The sequence below is a fragment of the Anabrus simplex genome, chromosome 5 (genome assembly GCF_040414725.1).
Source record: "Anabrus simplex isolate iqAnaSimp1 chromosome 5, ASM4041472v1, whole genome shotgun sequence".
Lineage (NCBI taxonomy): Eukaryota > Metazoa > Arthropoda > Insecta > Orthoptera > Tettigoniidae > Anabrus > Anabrus simplex.
In genome coordinates, this window is record NC_090269.1 from 430,223,763 (window position 1) to 430,240,714 (window position 16,952).

General features: G+C 39.2%; 1 protein-coding gene across 1 annotated transcript in view; it reads right to left on the reverse strand.

Moving 5' to 3' along the window:
• Positions 1-210: 210 nt before the first annotated feature.
• LOC136874605 (uncharacterized) overlaps positions 211-16,952 on the reverse strand; it is a 108,892-nt gene continuing 92,150 nt past the window's right edge. The window contains exons 5-6 of the mRNA XM_068227876.1: positions 9,073-9,436; positions 211-1,101 (exon numbers count right to left, since the gene is read on the reverse strand). Coding sequence (XP_068083977.1) covers positions 211-1,101; positions 9,073-9,436 — 1,255 coding nt within the window. The remainder of the gene's footprint in view (positions 1,102-9,072; positions 9,437-16,952) is intronic.

The following is a 16,952-nucleotide window of genomic DNA, read 5'->3' on the forward strand; positions in this document are numbered from 1 at the left end:
TTATTTATAAACCCATTTATGTGATTACCCCAATGAAAATCATTTCTAATACAGGGTGAACTTTAATAAAACCGACAAACTGCAGGGACTGATTCCTGACTGGAAATGGAGGGAAAAATGTCCTACGAACATGTGTGCAGAAATGGACGGTGTGCGTGCAACAACAGCAAATAGTCCCCGAACACAGTACATAGCTGAATCACATCCACGTCACAGCAGATATTCAAAGTGGCCTCCATGGGCTGCAATGCACGCGTTCAGACGCCGTATCATGGATTGCCTTACTCTTTCACATGTTCTGGCCTCTCGCTGAATAGTGTCACAGGTGTTGTGGACATGCTGTTGAAGGGTCTGCACATCAGGAACAGATTCAGCATACACAACGCTTTTCAGATGGTAAAAATCCAGGGGGTTTATGTCTGGTGATCTAGGAGGCCATGCATCAGAGCCTGCGCATCCTATCCAGCGCCTGGGGAAGATGTTGTTGAGGTGTTCAGGAACTGTAATGCGGAAGTGGGATGGTGCTCTACAATGCAGAAACCACATTACCTGTGTTATTGCCAAAGGCACATTCTCAAGCAATCCAGGCAGACTATTCTGCAGGAAGTCCAGGTACGTTCCTCCGTTGAGGCGTTGTGGAATACACAATGGTCTAGAATTGAGGCACGTTTCAATTTGCGTGAGGAAGGTAACCAACTCTTCGTAGGTTAAAACTGTTTGACCCACTACCCGACGGAAGTGGAACTTCATCGCCTTCGCTGCGGACTCCCATATTCCGCCAAAGTGTGGTGAACGTACCGGAATGAAGTACAATTTGAATTTTGATGCTGCAGCATGATTGCCTATTTCCTTGTTGAATTGTTCGTCCTTCAGCATTTGCTGCAGTTCCTTGTTAGCTCCAACAAATGTTGTACCATTATCACTGTAGAGATCTTGAATATATCCATGACGGGAAACGAGTCTTCTGAGGGCTGCGATGGATGCTTGAGATGTCAAACCTGTGACTGGTTCGATATGTTCCCTATACCTTTCATGATGTTGGAAGTCGCCATCTTCTATTTCTAGTTGATCTTGCAGGACAGTATGGTCCAGCCATGCTTGCTGTAAAGGATCAAGTCAAACCTTAACACTCAATTTATAAATAGGACCAGTTAAAGAATCGGTATATTTCTTTATGTTGGTTACCTTCGATTTCGCGATCAATCGCTTCTTTATTTATGACTTTCTAATATTGGGATTCATTGTGTGCAAGGATTTGACAAATGAAAGGATGTATATGAACTGAGGTTACCAGTTGTTGATTCTGCTGATGAACTCGCAATGGTGCTGGATCCAGTGTCAGCGCAATGAATGTGATGTCACGGCGCAAGATGGCTGCTTCCACACACACGTTCGAACGACTGGCCGATTTGCACAAGCGTATATTGTATCACAGTCACAACACTCTTGAAACTACATTTAGTTCACAGTACCGGTATGCACAATCCGTTAATTTTAAAGTACACCTTCTATGCATCCGGCCGGTGATGGCCATGAATAAACTTGAAAATATTTAAGTATTGTGAAGTGGACTGTATTGTCATGAAGCTGGTTCTCTCACAGGATGCAAGAAGGGATAATAATATAACCAACGGTAAATGAAATGAAATGAAATGTCGTATGGCTTTTAGTGCCGGGATGTCCCAGGATGGGTTCGGCTCGCCAGGTGCACGTCTTTCTATTTAACTCCCGTACGCGACCTGCGCGTCGTGATGAGAATGAAATGATGATGAAGACAACACATACACCCAGCCCCCGTGCCATTGGAATTCATGCATTAAGGTTAAAATCCCCGACTTGGCCGGGAATCGAACCCGGGACCTTCTGAACCGAAGGCCAGTACGCTGACCGTTCAGCCAACGAGTCGGACCAATGGTAAACTTGAGTAACTAGGTTATATTAAACATTGTCATGTGAACAATTAATAGAGGCTGTAGGTAGTCAATACACTGGTGCAGGACTAAGCTGCAAAATGCAGGGCTACGCTGCCACTAACACTCAAGCAAACGTAACATGTGTCCCTCATGTCCCCTCCCTCACACCCCCACACACATCGTAGATGCCAGGGGACATCCAGAGGCCATCTGGTAGCGCCAGAGAGAAGCGAACAGGCTAATAACAGATATACATGCAATAATAATAATAATAATAATAATAATAATAATAATAATAATAATAATAATAATAATTGTACTGGGGGTACACCTTCTCCGTTCTGTTAAACAGCGTGCCTTCTATAAGACCATCAATGTCATGAAACTGGAACTAGTGTAATACAAAATACTTGGACTTTTAACCATTAGATACCTCTACCATCGGCCTAACTGCCCCTTCTGGCGGGATTAAGGAATATTAATTCTTAAGGGAAAGTTAATTTTTACGAGTGGAACTCTTAAGTTTGTGAAGATTGTTTTGTTCTTGTGTCAAGGTTGTCAACACTATTTGAACCCCCTCCTCTATCTTCTGTACCAAGCAACTGATCAAATATTTTGTGAATATTTTCTCTAGCCAATCATAATTGGTGGGGGTGTACAGGCATCCAGCCTATCTATAAAGAGTTCTGGAAACTTCCCCTAGAAAATACCATAAAAGCTGGGCGCTTTAGGGCCGTATTGTCATCTTCATCGGTCCGGTCTAGTGAGTGTGGAGAGTTATTCGGAGGCAGGGGTTGCAGGGCGGCATTGGGAACGCCTAACAACTCAAGGTAATGGCATAAATTTGTTAAGATATGATAGCTCCAGGCAGATAGCTTGAGGAGAAGGTTTCAAACTTCTTTAATTTTAAGTAAAGTCCTCAGTTATGGCTTCAAATGTAGATTTTCGGCAAGTCTGAGGACTCTGTTAAAATCCCTGCTGGTAAATATGTAAATTAAGGGAACAAAGAGTGATCACCCGCTGTTGCTTCCCATTCAACTTGGTGCGGAGTGACCAAAATTTTCTAAACCGCCTAAATTCTTAACACTATCTGTATTTAATATTTCTTGCTTGTCACCCCTCTGTAGTACCCTATAGGCTTAGCCTCTACAACTGCGTACCATAAGCCCATATAGGGCTTTAAGAGTTTTTTCCTAAAATGAGTGCAAGTGGTTTGCCTCCTAGCCTTTGTTAATGGCCGATCGTGTTAAACCATTTATGTTTACCTTAAGGCCATTTAGAATGAGCACTCATTGCCCCTGTTCGTTTGATAATCGTTTACAGACTGTTGAGCAGAAATGACGGTAAACATATTAATTGAAGGGTGTCAGGCATAATTTTGTAAGAAACTTGTCCCTCTGAGGGTCTGGATTATATTAACTTTAGGAGCTCGAAATCTTAGACGATGTGAGTGAAGCAAACACGCTCTTATAAAATAGTGTACTTGTTCAGAGCGATTATACTCATCGCTTGTTGATAATTCTCTCTAGTTATTGCACCTGGTTTTTGGACTTATATTCCTCTGTTTTCTTGAGAGCTGATGAGCACATTTGTTATTCTATTTAACCGTTATTTGTTCCAAATCTTCTATCAATCACATTTTAACATTTTTAAAATGGGAAAGAAATATTTCAAAATTTAGTGCTTTAACTTATGCTCTGGTCCTTTCCTTGTCCCCGGCACCTTCTTACACCTCTCCGTTCCACGATATTTCCGTATCAATAATAATAATAATAATAATAATAATAATAATAATAATAATAATAATAATAATAATAACCTTCCCTGTCAGCTTGCATTGGGGTCTAGCCCTGAACTGAGTAGGGGTTAGCCATAACTCTATGCGAGACACTGGGGCGGGGGCCCTCAACCCCGACACGGCGCGTCCCAATGGCTGATAGGGGAAGTTCCTGCAGAAATGCAAGACAGGTGTAAATAAGGCCTAGCCAAGCCAATCAACTGAGGGAATGTGAAAATGGTCAACGGCTTCGACGGCAGAAGAGGATATATCCTAATGGCGGAGAGCGCGGATGAACTTTCTGAACCCAAACCATCTAGCAGCGTCTGCACCCCATGTTAGGGGCGGCTGTGAAAGGCATCTGTACCTTATGTTAGGGGCGGCCTCATTAAAATCCTGGCAGTAGGTATAAAATGCAACCCATCATTGATGGAGGAAATGAATAATAGAAATGAGCCTTGGAAAATTACGCTACCCGAGGGTCGTCGGGGCACGCTTGGAGCTGGTGCTGAGCGTGACAGCAGGCAAGCCACCAGTGACATGATTCTGATCAGGTGGGCACATGTCAGGTCACCCGACAATTCTATAGCCGACAATTCAGCTAGGAGAACTCAACAGCTACCTACTCCTCCTGCCGAAGATGTTTCAGAAGTTCAGCTGACCACCAAGGCAGGTAAACCGATGCAGCGCTTGAAATGGACAGATGATATGAATAAATTCATAATGCGCACCTATTTTATAACTACGAACTTAGAGAAAGACCTTACAACGTACAGGAAAGATATGCACAGGTTGTTTGTGGACAAATTCCCCCAGTACTCCTTTGTCACCGAACAAAGAGTTTCAGACCAAAGACGTGCAATAGTAACCAACAACAGACTTCCTGCCACAATAATTCCAAATCTTAAGGAGGAAGCTGCTAAAATTCTAGCTACGAGGCCGAGCAGTGAAGGCAACTCCATCCCAATGTCTCAAATTCGGCAGGACGATCCTGGAAGAAAAGAACTACAGGAAGACAATCTGTAGAAATAAGAAAAACTGGTGATTTCTCGGGTGCTGATGAAGCACGTCATGCTGAAGATATGTTTAAAAAGGCAATGGCGGAGTTTGTGGGTCTCAAAGTGAACTATAGACCAAAACTGCCCAAAATTCGAGGAACACCAATGAGCAAAAACCTTGTAAGTACTGTAAATAACATCCTACAGCAGTATATATAAGAATCCAGTAGGAAATAAATGCCCTCGTTTATTGCGCAGCAGTAACTCTGGTTAAGCTGAACAACTAAAATCCAATACCCATCTCCAGAAGCTCTTGTAAGAATGCAGATTCAGAATACATTTCACCATGGCAACGTCGATTACAAAGTGATATCCAAGAGCTAAGAAAAACCAATGGTCAACTTTCCGCATACCTCTATAACAAAACTAAAATGAAAACTAACAGAAACTTGAGGGATGTGTTCAGGAAAATCAACACACACAAAAATGAACCTGAGCACAGAGAAAAGGTCAAAATATACATTGGCACCCAAAAACAAAAGTTGTGTGCAAAAGCAGCAAGGCTCAGTAGGATACAAAGAGTCTCGAGCTAGGAAAATGCAAAACAACCTTTTCTCCACGAATGAGGGCCAATTCTACAGAATGCTCAAGCAAAATCAGCAAACTAAGGCAGAAGAACCTCCAAGTATGCAGGACACGGAAGACTTTTGGAAACGTATTTGGTGTACTAACACAGTCCACAATACAAACAAAACATGGATTAAGGAAGAGAAAAATAACAATGGTTATGCAGAAATGAGTTTTGATACCATGGAAGAAAGCCACGTGAGTAATGCTGCCAGGAGAACTCAAAGTTGTAAAGCACCAGGTACAGACAAAATATAAAATTTTTGGTATAAACATTTCACTTGCGTCCACAAGAAAATAGCCCAACAATTCACTTATCTCATGCATCATCCTCAAGAGTGTCCTGAATTTCTTACATCAGGAATTACATACCTCCTACCTAAGGAAGGTGGAATTGGTAAAGATCCATCAGTTTACGGGCCAATCACTTGTCTACAAATGATCTACAAACGTTTCAATCCATACTCACAGAAGAAATGTATAATCATATCAGCAACCATAACATTCTGACTGAAGAGCAGAAAGGATGCAAAAAGTCATCACTAGTGTGCAAAGAACAGATAATCATAGATTCTGTTGGAACACAACACGCAATGCACTCACAAAGGAACCTGTACACAGTGTATATAGATTATCAGAAAGCATTTGACTCAGTTCCCCACTCATGGTTGAAAGAAGTACTTCATTTGTACAAGATGAGGCCTGCCATATTTCATTTTCTTGAAGTTACTATGAACAATTGGAAGACAGTGCTCTGCACCAAGACAGAAAATAAATGTATCATATCCCACACAATTAAAATTAATGTGGTATATTTCAAGGAGCTTCATTAAGTCCTCTGTGGGTTTGCCTTGCAATGAATCCCCTTCCAATCTTCGAAAAGCTCCTGGTTTTGGATTTGATATTAAATATAACAAAAGGAAACATAGAATATCTCATTTGTTTTATATGGATGATATGAAAGTGTATGTCCACAACGAAACACATATAAACACCCTCCTGAATATAATAGACTCTTACTCATCTGATGTGGGAATGACGTTGGGAGTAAAGAAATGTAAGCTGCTAACAATTGAACGGGGTCGGTACACAAACTCCCAACCATATGAGCTCCATTCCAGATCTTTAATTGGGGGAATGACACAAATAGAGACATACAAGTACTTTGGATTTGCTCAAAATGCAACTCTGGAGCACAAGAAAATCAAACATGAACTCATTGATAAATATACATCGAGGTTGCATCAGATTTTGTGCAGCCACCTAAGTGCCAAGAACAAAATTTAAGCTATAAACACGTACGCTATTCCAACTCTTGTTTATTCATTCAGAATTCTGAACTGGTCTGCTACAGAAATAGATAGCATACAAAGGCAATAAAAATTATAGTATCAACTATTATTTTTTAATTTTTTAATAACTCAGGATTATTTTTGTACTATGTAGTCTACGTAGAAAATTCCTTGTCAGTATTTTCCATACATCGATCTGTTAATTTTATTGGCGAGTAAAATTGTTGTTTTTTGCTAGTGATATAAATTTCATTTTACTTTTTGTTTTTATTTTTCCCCTTCAAAGTAATTATTTTATTGAATTAGATTTTAAAATACATTCTACAATATTACATATATTTTTTTCTATCATAAATGTTTTTTCAAAGTATATACTGAGAGAGAAAGTACAAAAATGTTTTTCTTTTCCTAAAAATAAAGGTTTATGACAACCATAATATCAACAATAAAACATTTCTAATACTTTACCTCACTCCGAATCAGTTGTATATTCTATGCAGAAAATTCCTTGCTTGTATTTGCCATACGCCGATAGATATACATGATTTTTAAAATTCACATATTTCCACTAAAGCCGGCCTGGCACTTTACAGTAGCAGAGTGGAGGCGAAGATCTGGCCTCCTCCAGCTGATTGTGAGTGGCCAACCAGATAGGCTCCTGTCTCCAAGAGGGTTAAGAACGATTTGTGCAGTTGGTTTTTGAGGCAAGTGTAGACGGTAAGAACAGTAGGAGTAGACCCATGTATCAATATGATAAGCAGATTAGAGCAGATGTAGGATGCAGCAGTTATGTAGAAATGAAAAGTTTAGCACAGGACAGGGTGGCATGGAAGCTGCATCAAACCGGTCTATAGACTGATGACTCCAACAACAACATTAATATATTTAATCATCTTCAGTGACAATATCAGTGAAAACCAATGTGTTTCCTTTCAGAAGTGACCCAGGCATTGGTGTTACAAGAATACATCTGTTGTAGTAGTATCCAGAGAACTTACAATTTGAACTCGTCCAATAATGAATGAAAGTGAACCCCGCGATGAGAATTTCTATCAACTTTGAAAACCTCCATACATGTTTCCATGGTGCAGATTTATCCATGTTGAAGGTAGCCCAAGGTCCATGGTTGTAGGAAACTGTTATCGCTGGCTGACATCAAGGAAGACAACATCCCTGAACAACAGTACTTGCAAAAGGAGATACAATATTGAGCTTATGAATAAACTCAGAACTTTGAAAATAACACGAATCATTGAACAAGATGTAACAGCTCTCTGTCTGTATTCACTCCTAACAGCGAGCTGTACACACGCTGTGTTTTCATTTTATGCTCCTAAAACTAGCCACTAAAGTACGGGAATTCTCTGGCACAGTATGCATTTAATACAAACTTAAATGTGAATCCATAAGGGCCCTTAAAAAATTACTTTTGACGTTTCCCGGGTGTTACCTAAATGATGTATTCTCATTGCCAGAAATATAACATGTAAATGGCCTGACTTCACTGATGAGTGTGAAAATCACCTTGTATGGAAAATGTACCCTTGAGACAGCCACTAACAAATATCCTGTCAGACTACTCCTTTGCATTGATTATAACCGTAGACCTTATTCCAAAAGTGGATTGTAAGATGAAATCCTTTAATAGTCCGACTCATTGGCTGAATGGTCAGCGTTCTGGCCTTCGGTTCAGAGGGTCCCGGGTTCGATTCCCGGCCGGGTCGGGGATTTTAACCTTCATTGGTTAATTCCAATGGCCCGCAGGCTGGGTGTTTGTGCTGTCCCCAACATCGCTGTAACTTCCACACCACACATAACACAATCCTCCACCACAATAACACGTAGTTACCTACACATGGCAGAAGCCGCCCACCCTCATCCGAGGGTCTGCCTTACAAGGGCTGCACTCGGCTAGAAATAGCCACACGAAATTATCATCATCATTTAATAAGCGTAATACCACAAAGTTATTTCACCTTATCTTCAGAGTGAATTAACATGTGCTTTTTCAAATAACACTTTTTTGAGAACGTCCTGTCACAGACGTTACAACACACTCGCCCTTTTCCCGAGTGTAGAAGCATGTGCTTTTTGAAGTAATTCTTTCGGGCAAAACTATTATTGCACACCGAACAAAAGAACGGCTTTTCCTCAGAATGAGTTACCATGTGCGATACCAAGCTGTACTTCCTAGAAAACTTACAATTGCATTCGTTACAGGCATAAGGCTTGCTACCAGAATGTGTAAACATGTGCTTCTTAAGCTGAGATTTCTCTGAAAATCCCATGTTACATATTGAGCAGGAGTAAGGTCTGATTCCAGAATGAGTAAGCAGGTGATTTTTGAGAAGACTTTTGAATACAAATCTACGGCTACAGAGAGAACATGCATGAGGCTTATCACCAGAGTGAGTAAGCATATGAGTTTTCAAAGGAGTCTTCAGGGCAAAAGATTTATTACATACTGAACACTGGTACGGCTTATTTGCAGAGTGCGTCAGCATATGACCTTTAAGGGTACCTTTCAAGGCAAAACAGGCATTGCACACAGTACATTTATGCGGCCGTTCCCCTGAATGAGTAAGCATGTGGTTTTTAAGATTACTATTTGTGGGAAACATACGGCTGCACACTGGACAACAGTATGGAATTTGTCCAGAGTGGGTAAGCATATGGGCTTTCAAGGTGCCCTTTAATGCAAACCTACTATTGCATTCGGTACAACTGTAAGGCAAATCATCATTATCAGTTTGCAAATTACTTATTGGACTGCATGTCTTGGAGGGAACATCACACGAATGCAGTGGATCTTCAGTCAGGCCTGCAAAACTGAAAGATACACATAATGTTAATACCACATACAAGGAACAAAATGCATTGAAGATTGTGGAAGGAAACTCAATACAGGTAGAAGTGGACTTCTTATCACACTTAGTTACTTCCAAGAAAAGGTGACTATGGACATTACCCAAGAGTGAAATGAAGCGCAAGCCTCCACAGTTAGTTCCTAAGCACAGTATAGATGCCAAGCAGGGAAGTCCGATATACTGGAATGGAATGGGCTCAAGTTATAAAATATTTTTTTGTACAATACCCGTTACTTTTGAAAAAAAATATAGATTTGTAAAAATAGAAAATTGGGCCAGTAGGTCTCAAATACATCCTGTACTTAAAAACATGCTTTTTCTCATTCTGTGCAAGATGTAGTTCTAATTCCACAAAAGAGGTCCCGCATTTTCAAACTAACCGATGAGTTTAGTTTGACAGGTGAGCTCATGGAATTTTTGTTAATTCTAAATCGGTTACAGAAGTCCATACAAATGAAGCGAAAGTCATTCTTGCAACTATCATTCAGCCAACAACTGTCTTTGCTACAAGATGGTATCTCATTCCAGAATTTCGACTGTAGGTCCCACATTGATAGTAAAATCAATGACAAATCCACGAGGAGAGATCGCCATGTACGCGATATAAAACCACTGTTATTGTCAGAGCCCATGACTAACAGTCTTCACAGAACTATATTCCTTCTGCTTGAAGGATTTGGCATAGGCTATGTTTACCCTGGACTGTTTTCGCACAGGCTTTGCTGTACATGACTGGAAGCTTGATGGACTTTGGATATATATGATGAATTAAGTTTTATGAACAAGTTGGCTTCCGTTGTGCCGTCATATGGCTCAAATGGTGGAAGATTGGGTAACTAAGAGAATAAAAGGTGTTGACATGCAAGGTACGGGACTGGGTGATGATGGTTAGACTCAGTCTTTAATGGTTTTTTGATACGAGGTGTGCAAATAAATATAGCTATAGGGCTAGTTCAAGCAACAGATTGTGGAGGTACATAATCAATTCACAGATGTTTGCAGACTGAATGGTGAAAGCCACAAGAACCTCTAATGAAGTTATAGATATTTTTATTCTAATATAATGAATCTGAGTAACATGAACATTTCTACTCAAATAGGTGAGCAAGATTCATTCTTTGTTGAATAATATTTTTATATCTCTTCAACAGTTATTAACACTATGAGGCTGACCATTGCAGTCCTGTCCCAAACAAGTTCCTAGATATGCCACAAAAGACCCGTGGAGTTAATGACTTTTAATCCTTCCCAAATCCTTAGCAGAAGTCCATCTCATCATTCTTATCTGTGTATTTTTCAAATGATGTTCAACAACTGCTTTACTTTGATACAGATTTTTCATTGTGGCAGGAATGGAGAAGTTCAGACAGAACACTACAACATAAGTACCCAGTTTTTCCAAGTGCAGAATTGAGTACAAAATTGTAACTATTTAGCTGAATGTTTGTGTTAATTTTCGAAGCTTTAGTGGATGAAAGTGGGAAAATGAACTGGGAATATCTGAAAAATATAATTTTTTGGTTTTTTATTAATTTTTGCTTAGAAGGGGGTCTAATACACCAGTGCATTGTACCCGAGTCTTCAATCATTATAACAGATTATTTAGAGAATTGCCAAGACGAAGTATATTTATTGTGGCACTGGGTCAAGCTGAACAGTTGTGTTGGGAGGGAATGCTCTAACCTCGAGGTTTGAACTTGGTGAGCCTACCGTCTCACTTGTCATTGAGTGAAACTGCAATGTTAATCATTGGCCGAGAAAATTCCATGTGACTCCACAGTAGTGCGTGTGTGTCAAGGTTAAACACACCTGACGTATTCTGCAAATATCAATCATCCGTGAGTCAAACCAATGAAACATTTGAACTGCAGAAGAACTTTATCCATCAGATATGAATTAATTCCATCAGAAGTACGAAGGCATAAGACCTGTGAAAGTTAATTATTCATTCTCATCATCTACTCTATTCTAAATTACATTACTCTATGAGAATTATTACCTCCTCTACACTTATCATATTATTTCTTTTTTGCTAGGGGCTTTACGTCGCACCGACACAGATAGGTCTTATGGCGATGATATCATATTATAAAAATGAAACTACTTTACTCAATTACTATACAATACTAAGCTCTACTTTTAACTATTCTGCCAAAAAATTTATTTTACAATTCAAAAAAATGTGAATCTACAGGATTTTCAGAATACAAGCGATATTGATTTCCTCACGAGGAGGCAAGCACATTTGCCATGCCATGGACGTTAAGTCTATGACGTGGTCTTATAATCACACCCAGGCGACTGGAGTGGGACATTGATGATAATGATGATGACATGGACTTATATTATTCTATGATTAGAAATTTCCAACAGCCGTATAAATTTCCAACAGGAATTTTACAGTCATCCACTACAAGTGAAATAATTATTTTGTTTAGTTAAATAGAAGCTAAAGATAGGGACTTGTGTGTGCCATTAGTTAAGATAGATAAAAAACTACATATATCTGCCCTGATCAAATTTTAATGTCATATTTTAGTTTCAGAATATGGAATGCAAAGCAAAACCTGATTTACTTGGACCATCGCCCCAATATGCTTCAAAGAAGATGAACCTCATCATTCAATATGGTACACCAAATGAGGGAATTCAATGCCAGGAACTGCTGTAACTAAGCCATCATTAGACCATCAGATATTAAGGGGGATGCATCATGAGCAGTTTTCCAGCCCAACTGCATATCCAGTGTCATTACAGCTAACTTAAGTACATTTGTAAATTGTCTTCTCATTTTTCCCTGGAACTTATGAAGAGCTTCTGGCTTGCCATAGTCATTCTATTAATTTTGTATAATGTTGAGCATTTTCCCCCTTCAAACTATTAATGGTGTTGGTGAATTTTGTAGTATGGTTCAAATAGTTGTATGCATTGGAAGTGAATGGATATTGTGTAATTTTCAGTTATTTTAAAGCATTTCTTTTCTCTGAATAATCAGAAATTAAATATAACTGACCACTTTGCTAAACTCTGAAATAATGTGTTGTGAATTGTAATTTTCTGATTCATTCTTATTCTGATCATGTAATTATATATGCTCTTCTGACTTGATTTTCTCTTGGCTATTAGTAAATTACACATTTCATAGGAAGCGAAATGTGCCCAAGAATTATGAATCTAATGCTAGATAGTGTGAGGATAGAATGCTCACCAGTGGTGGTGATTACAAAATTTTGTACCATACTGTAGATGTAATGTGATGAATTTATTGAGAATGTGATTGTTGCATGGAAGCAACCAGTACTATTATTAATAATAAGTACTTATATAAGTACACTCAGTCCAAAGTAATAATCCATTGCAAAATTAATGTAAATGTTGTAATATTATGTATTCCCGTGAGTCATTTGATCTGATATGAATCTTTGAAATGTACCACGAAGTTGAAGCCCATTAATAATTCATGTCAATGCCTCCTAGAGTGATCCTTTTTCTTGTTTCCGATCACTAATCAGTCAGTTTAGATGAATAACTATAATGTTTTTGAAGTTAAGGTCATCAATAAAACTGAGAAATACACATTAGAAATAAATCAGAAATAAAATTAACAGTAATCTACACATACATCGAGTGTGTATGTGATTGTATGAGTGCTATAGGTAATGATTTTAGTGATTATTCTTGCCATTTGTGATATATAAATTTTGGTTAAATTTCTCATGCTCTGCCATGGGAAAATCTCAGTGCATCATTGTACAGTAATTTCCAGGGTGGAAATATATCTCTGAATAATTTTGAAATGAACATAATTTTTAATTTCATGTAAAGGAAGTTTGAGATCATGCTAAGTTCACTGAAAGCAGGTAAATTTGATGGATTAATTTTGTGAAAGCAAAGGATGTTTTAAAGTCAATAGATTTATTTTGTGAAAGCAAAGGATGCTGTAAAATCAACGGATTAATTTTTTGAAAGCAAAGGATGTTATAAGATCAATGGATTTCTTTTATGAAAGCAAAGGATCTTGTAAAATCAATAGATTTCTTTTATGAAAGCAAAGGATGCTGTAAAATCAATGGTTTAATTTTGTGAAAGCAAAGGATGTTATAAGATCAATGGATTTCTTTTATGAAAGCAAAGGATACTGTAAAATCAACAGATTTATTTTGTGAAAGCAAAGGATGCTGTAAAATCAATGGATTAATTTTGTGAAAGCAAGGGATGTCATCAAATCAACGGATTTATTTTGTGAAAGCAAAGGATGTTATAAAATCAAGGGATTTATTTTGTGAAAGCAAAGGATACTGTAAAATCATTGGATTTCTTTTATGAAAGCAAAGGATACTGTAAAATCAATGGATTAATTTTGTGAAAGCAAAGGATGTTGTAAAATATAGATTTTTTTTATGAAAGCAAAGGATGCTGTAAAATCAATGGATTTATTTTGTGAAAGCAAAGGATACTGTCCTCCCGATGGTATCACCACCTTGACAAAGGCAAAATACAATTTTGCCGGGTGTTTTGGAGGCTTGCGTGTTCAAATGATCCTTAGAGCTATGCCGGCGGGAGCATATGCTCCTGGTAGAGCCACCCAAGCTGGACAGTTCTAAGGTGATGATCCAGACTAAGAGTGATACCCTGGTCCTCCAGGTTGGGGGTTGGTACATGGGGCTAACAACTCCACTACCACAAAACTACATATTGATCAGAAACCAAATCAAGATAACCGGACGGTCCCAAACTTACGACGACTAAAGCGCGCTAAATGGCAACGATACGGATATATTGGAACATGGAATGTGAGAAGTATCTTTCAGGCCGGGGCTAGTAGAAAATTGGAGGAGGAATTAATTAAATATCAGATAGATGTGGCAGCATTACAGAAGATGGAAGACAATCGAGGTGACAGATCTACAGCACTACATTTTGTTCAATAGTGGGGAGGAAGAAAATAGAATAGGAACAGGGTTTATGGTCAAGAAATCGGTCAGTCATAATGTGATTGAATATGAAGCAATAAGCCCTAGACTATGCCGGTTAAGATTGAGAGGGAGATTTGCCAACATATCACTAATTAGTGTCCATGCACCAACAGAGGATGCCGATGAGGAAGAGAAAGAACATTTCTATGAAAAAATGGAGCAAGTCTATGACAAGTTGCCCAAGTATGATGTTAAAGTTGTCCTAGGGGATTATAATGCCAAAGTAGGCAAAGAGAAAGAAAACCACCCAGTGGCAGGATATCATAGTAAATACCAAGAATCAAATGAAAACGGGTGAAAATTGATTGACTTTGCCTTTAGCAAGGAGCTGGTGATTAAGAGCACATGTTTTCCCCATAAGGAGATCCATAAAGAGACATGGATATCACCGGATGGTCTGACAAGAAACCAGATAAACCATGTGCTGATAGATGCGCGACATGCCTCCAATATAATGGATGTGAGAAGCATGCGTGGTGCAGACAGTGATTCAGATCACATACTGGTGAGGATCAAGTTCCGAGAAAGACTGGCAATTAAACCCAGGGACAGAGCTGAGCAGAGCAAGATCTATAATGTAGAACTGTTAAGGGATGAGAAGAAGGAGGAAGAGTATAGAGACCAGCTGCAAAGAAAGCTACAGATGGGCAGAAACGGAGATGTGGACATCAACACAATGTGGGAGGAAACCAAGCTAGCAATAAATACAACGGCGCAGGAAGTACTTGGAGAGAGATGGAAACAGAGAAGAAATAAATGGTATGACGAAGAAGTGGATAAGGTTCTGAAAGAGAGAAATCTTGCCTGACAAACAATGCTACAGAGACCCACTCGAAATAATATTGCAGTTTTTAAAGAGAAATGGAGAATAGTAAAGACATTGATAAGGAACAAGAAAAGAATAGAAGAAAAGGAGAGAGTGGATGAAATGCAGAAGAATTTTGAAAACAAACAAGGCAGAAAATTCTTCCATGCGGTTGGACAAGTAAAGAAGGGATATCAACCCAGAGTGAATATGCTTAAGGATGAGACTGATAGACTCATTGTTGGGAAAGAATGAATTCTGGAAAAATGGGAAAAACATTTTGAAACATTACTTTCTGTCAGACCAATAAATGAAGAAAAAGAAGGATCAGACCGTATGGAAATTTCAGAGAGAGAGGAGGAGGGTGAATATGGAGATGAGTGTGAGGAGGAAGAGATGGATGAGGAGAATGGAGATGAGGATGAAGACGATATGGGATCACCATCGATTGAAGAAATAAGATATTATAAAACAATTGAAGAGCAGTAAAGCCCCAGGGAATGACCTCATAACAGCAGAAATGGTAAAACATGGAGGGAATGACTCTGGAAAAGACATATGAATACAATGTTCGACTAGGGCATCTTTTTATAGATTTTAAACAAGCCTATGACAAAGTTAAGAGATCAACATTGTGGGAAACAATGAAGGAGTTTAAATTCCCACAGAAGTTAATAAAATTGACTAAGTTGACCCTGGAGAACAGCAGAAGTCAGGTAAAAGTGCAGGGAAGTCTGTCAAGATCTTTCAGAACTGAAGAAGGCCTAAGGCAGGGAGATCCCTTATCACCAGTGTTATTTAATCTAGTGTTGGAGAAAGCTGCAAGATCAGTAACTACTAATCTGGGTGGTAATATTTACAATAGACTGATCCAAATTTTGGCTTATGCAGATGATGTGGTGATATCTGCTAGAAGTAACGAGGCACTTCCAACTGCCTTGAGGGAGCTGAAAAATGCGGCTGGGTCCTTGGGCTTGGGGATAAGTGAGGCTAAATCTAAATATATGGTAACAGAGAGAAGTGGAAGGAACACTGAAAAACTCCAAGTGGATGGTTATACCTTTGAAGTAGTAGATAGCTTCACATATCTTGGCTCAGTAATAACATCAGAAAATAAAGTTGAGACAGATATTGTAAATCAAATTAAGGCTGCCAACAGATCCTACAGGGCACTGAATCCCCTTCTGAGAAGTAAAAACTTAAGCAGGAAATTAAAACTGACTCTCTACAAAACAATAATTAAACCAGTGCTTATGTATGGGAGTGAGGCATGGGTATTGACTGAGGCCACAGAGAGGAGATTAAATGTGTGGGAAAGGAAAGTACTGAGGAAGATATTTGGACCGGTGAAGGAGGGAGAGTTATGGAGAATCAGAACAAATGAAGAAATAAGATTATTGTATAAGGAGCCGGACTTGGTGACATCAATCAAAATGAGACGAATTGGATGGCTGGGGCATGTACAACGGATGGAGGAGGGAAGACTTCCAAGGAAAGCACTGAAAGGACACCCTGGGGGCAGGAGAAGGAGAGGTCGGCCCCGGATGAGATGGCTGGAGGATGTGGAGACTGATCTGAGGACCATTGGAGTCAGGAGGTGGCGTAGGCGTGCTGAAGACCGGGACGACTGGAGAGCTGTGGTCAAGGAGGCCAAGGTCCTTAAAGGACCGTAGAGCCATGGAGTAAGTAAGTAAGTA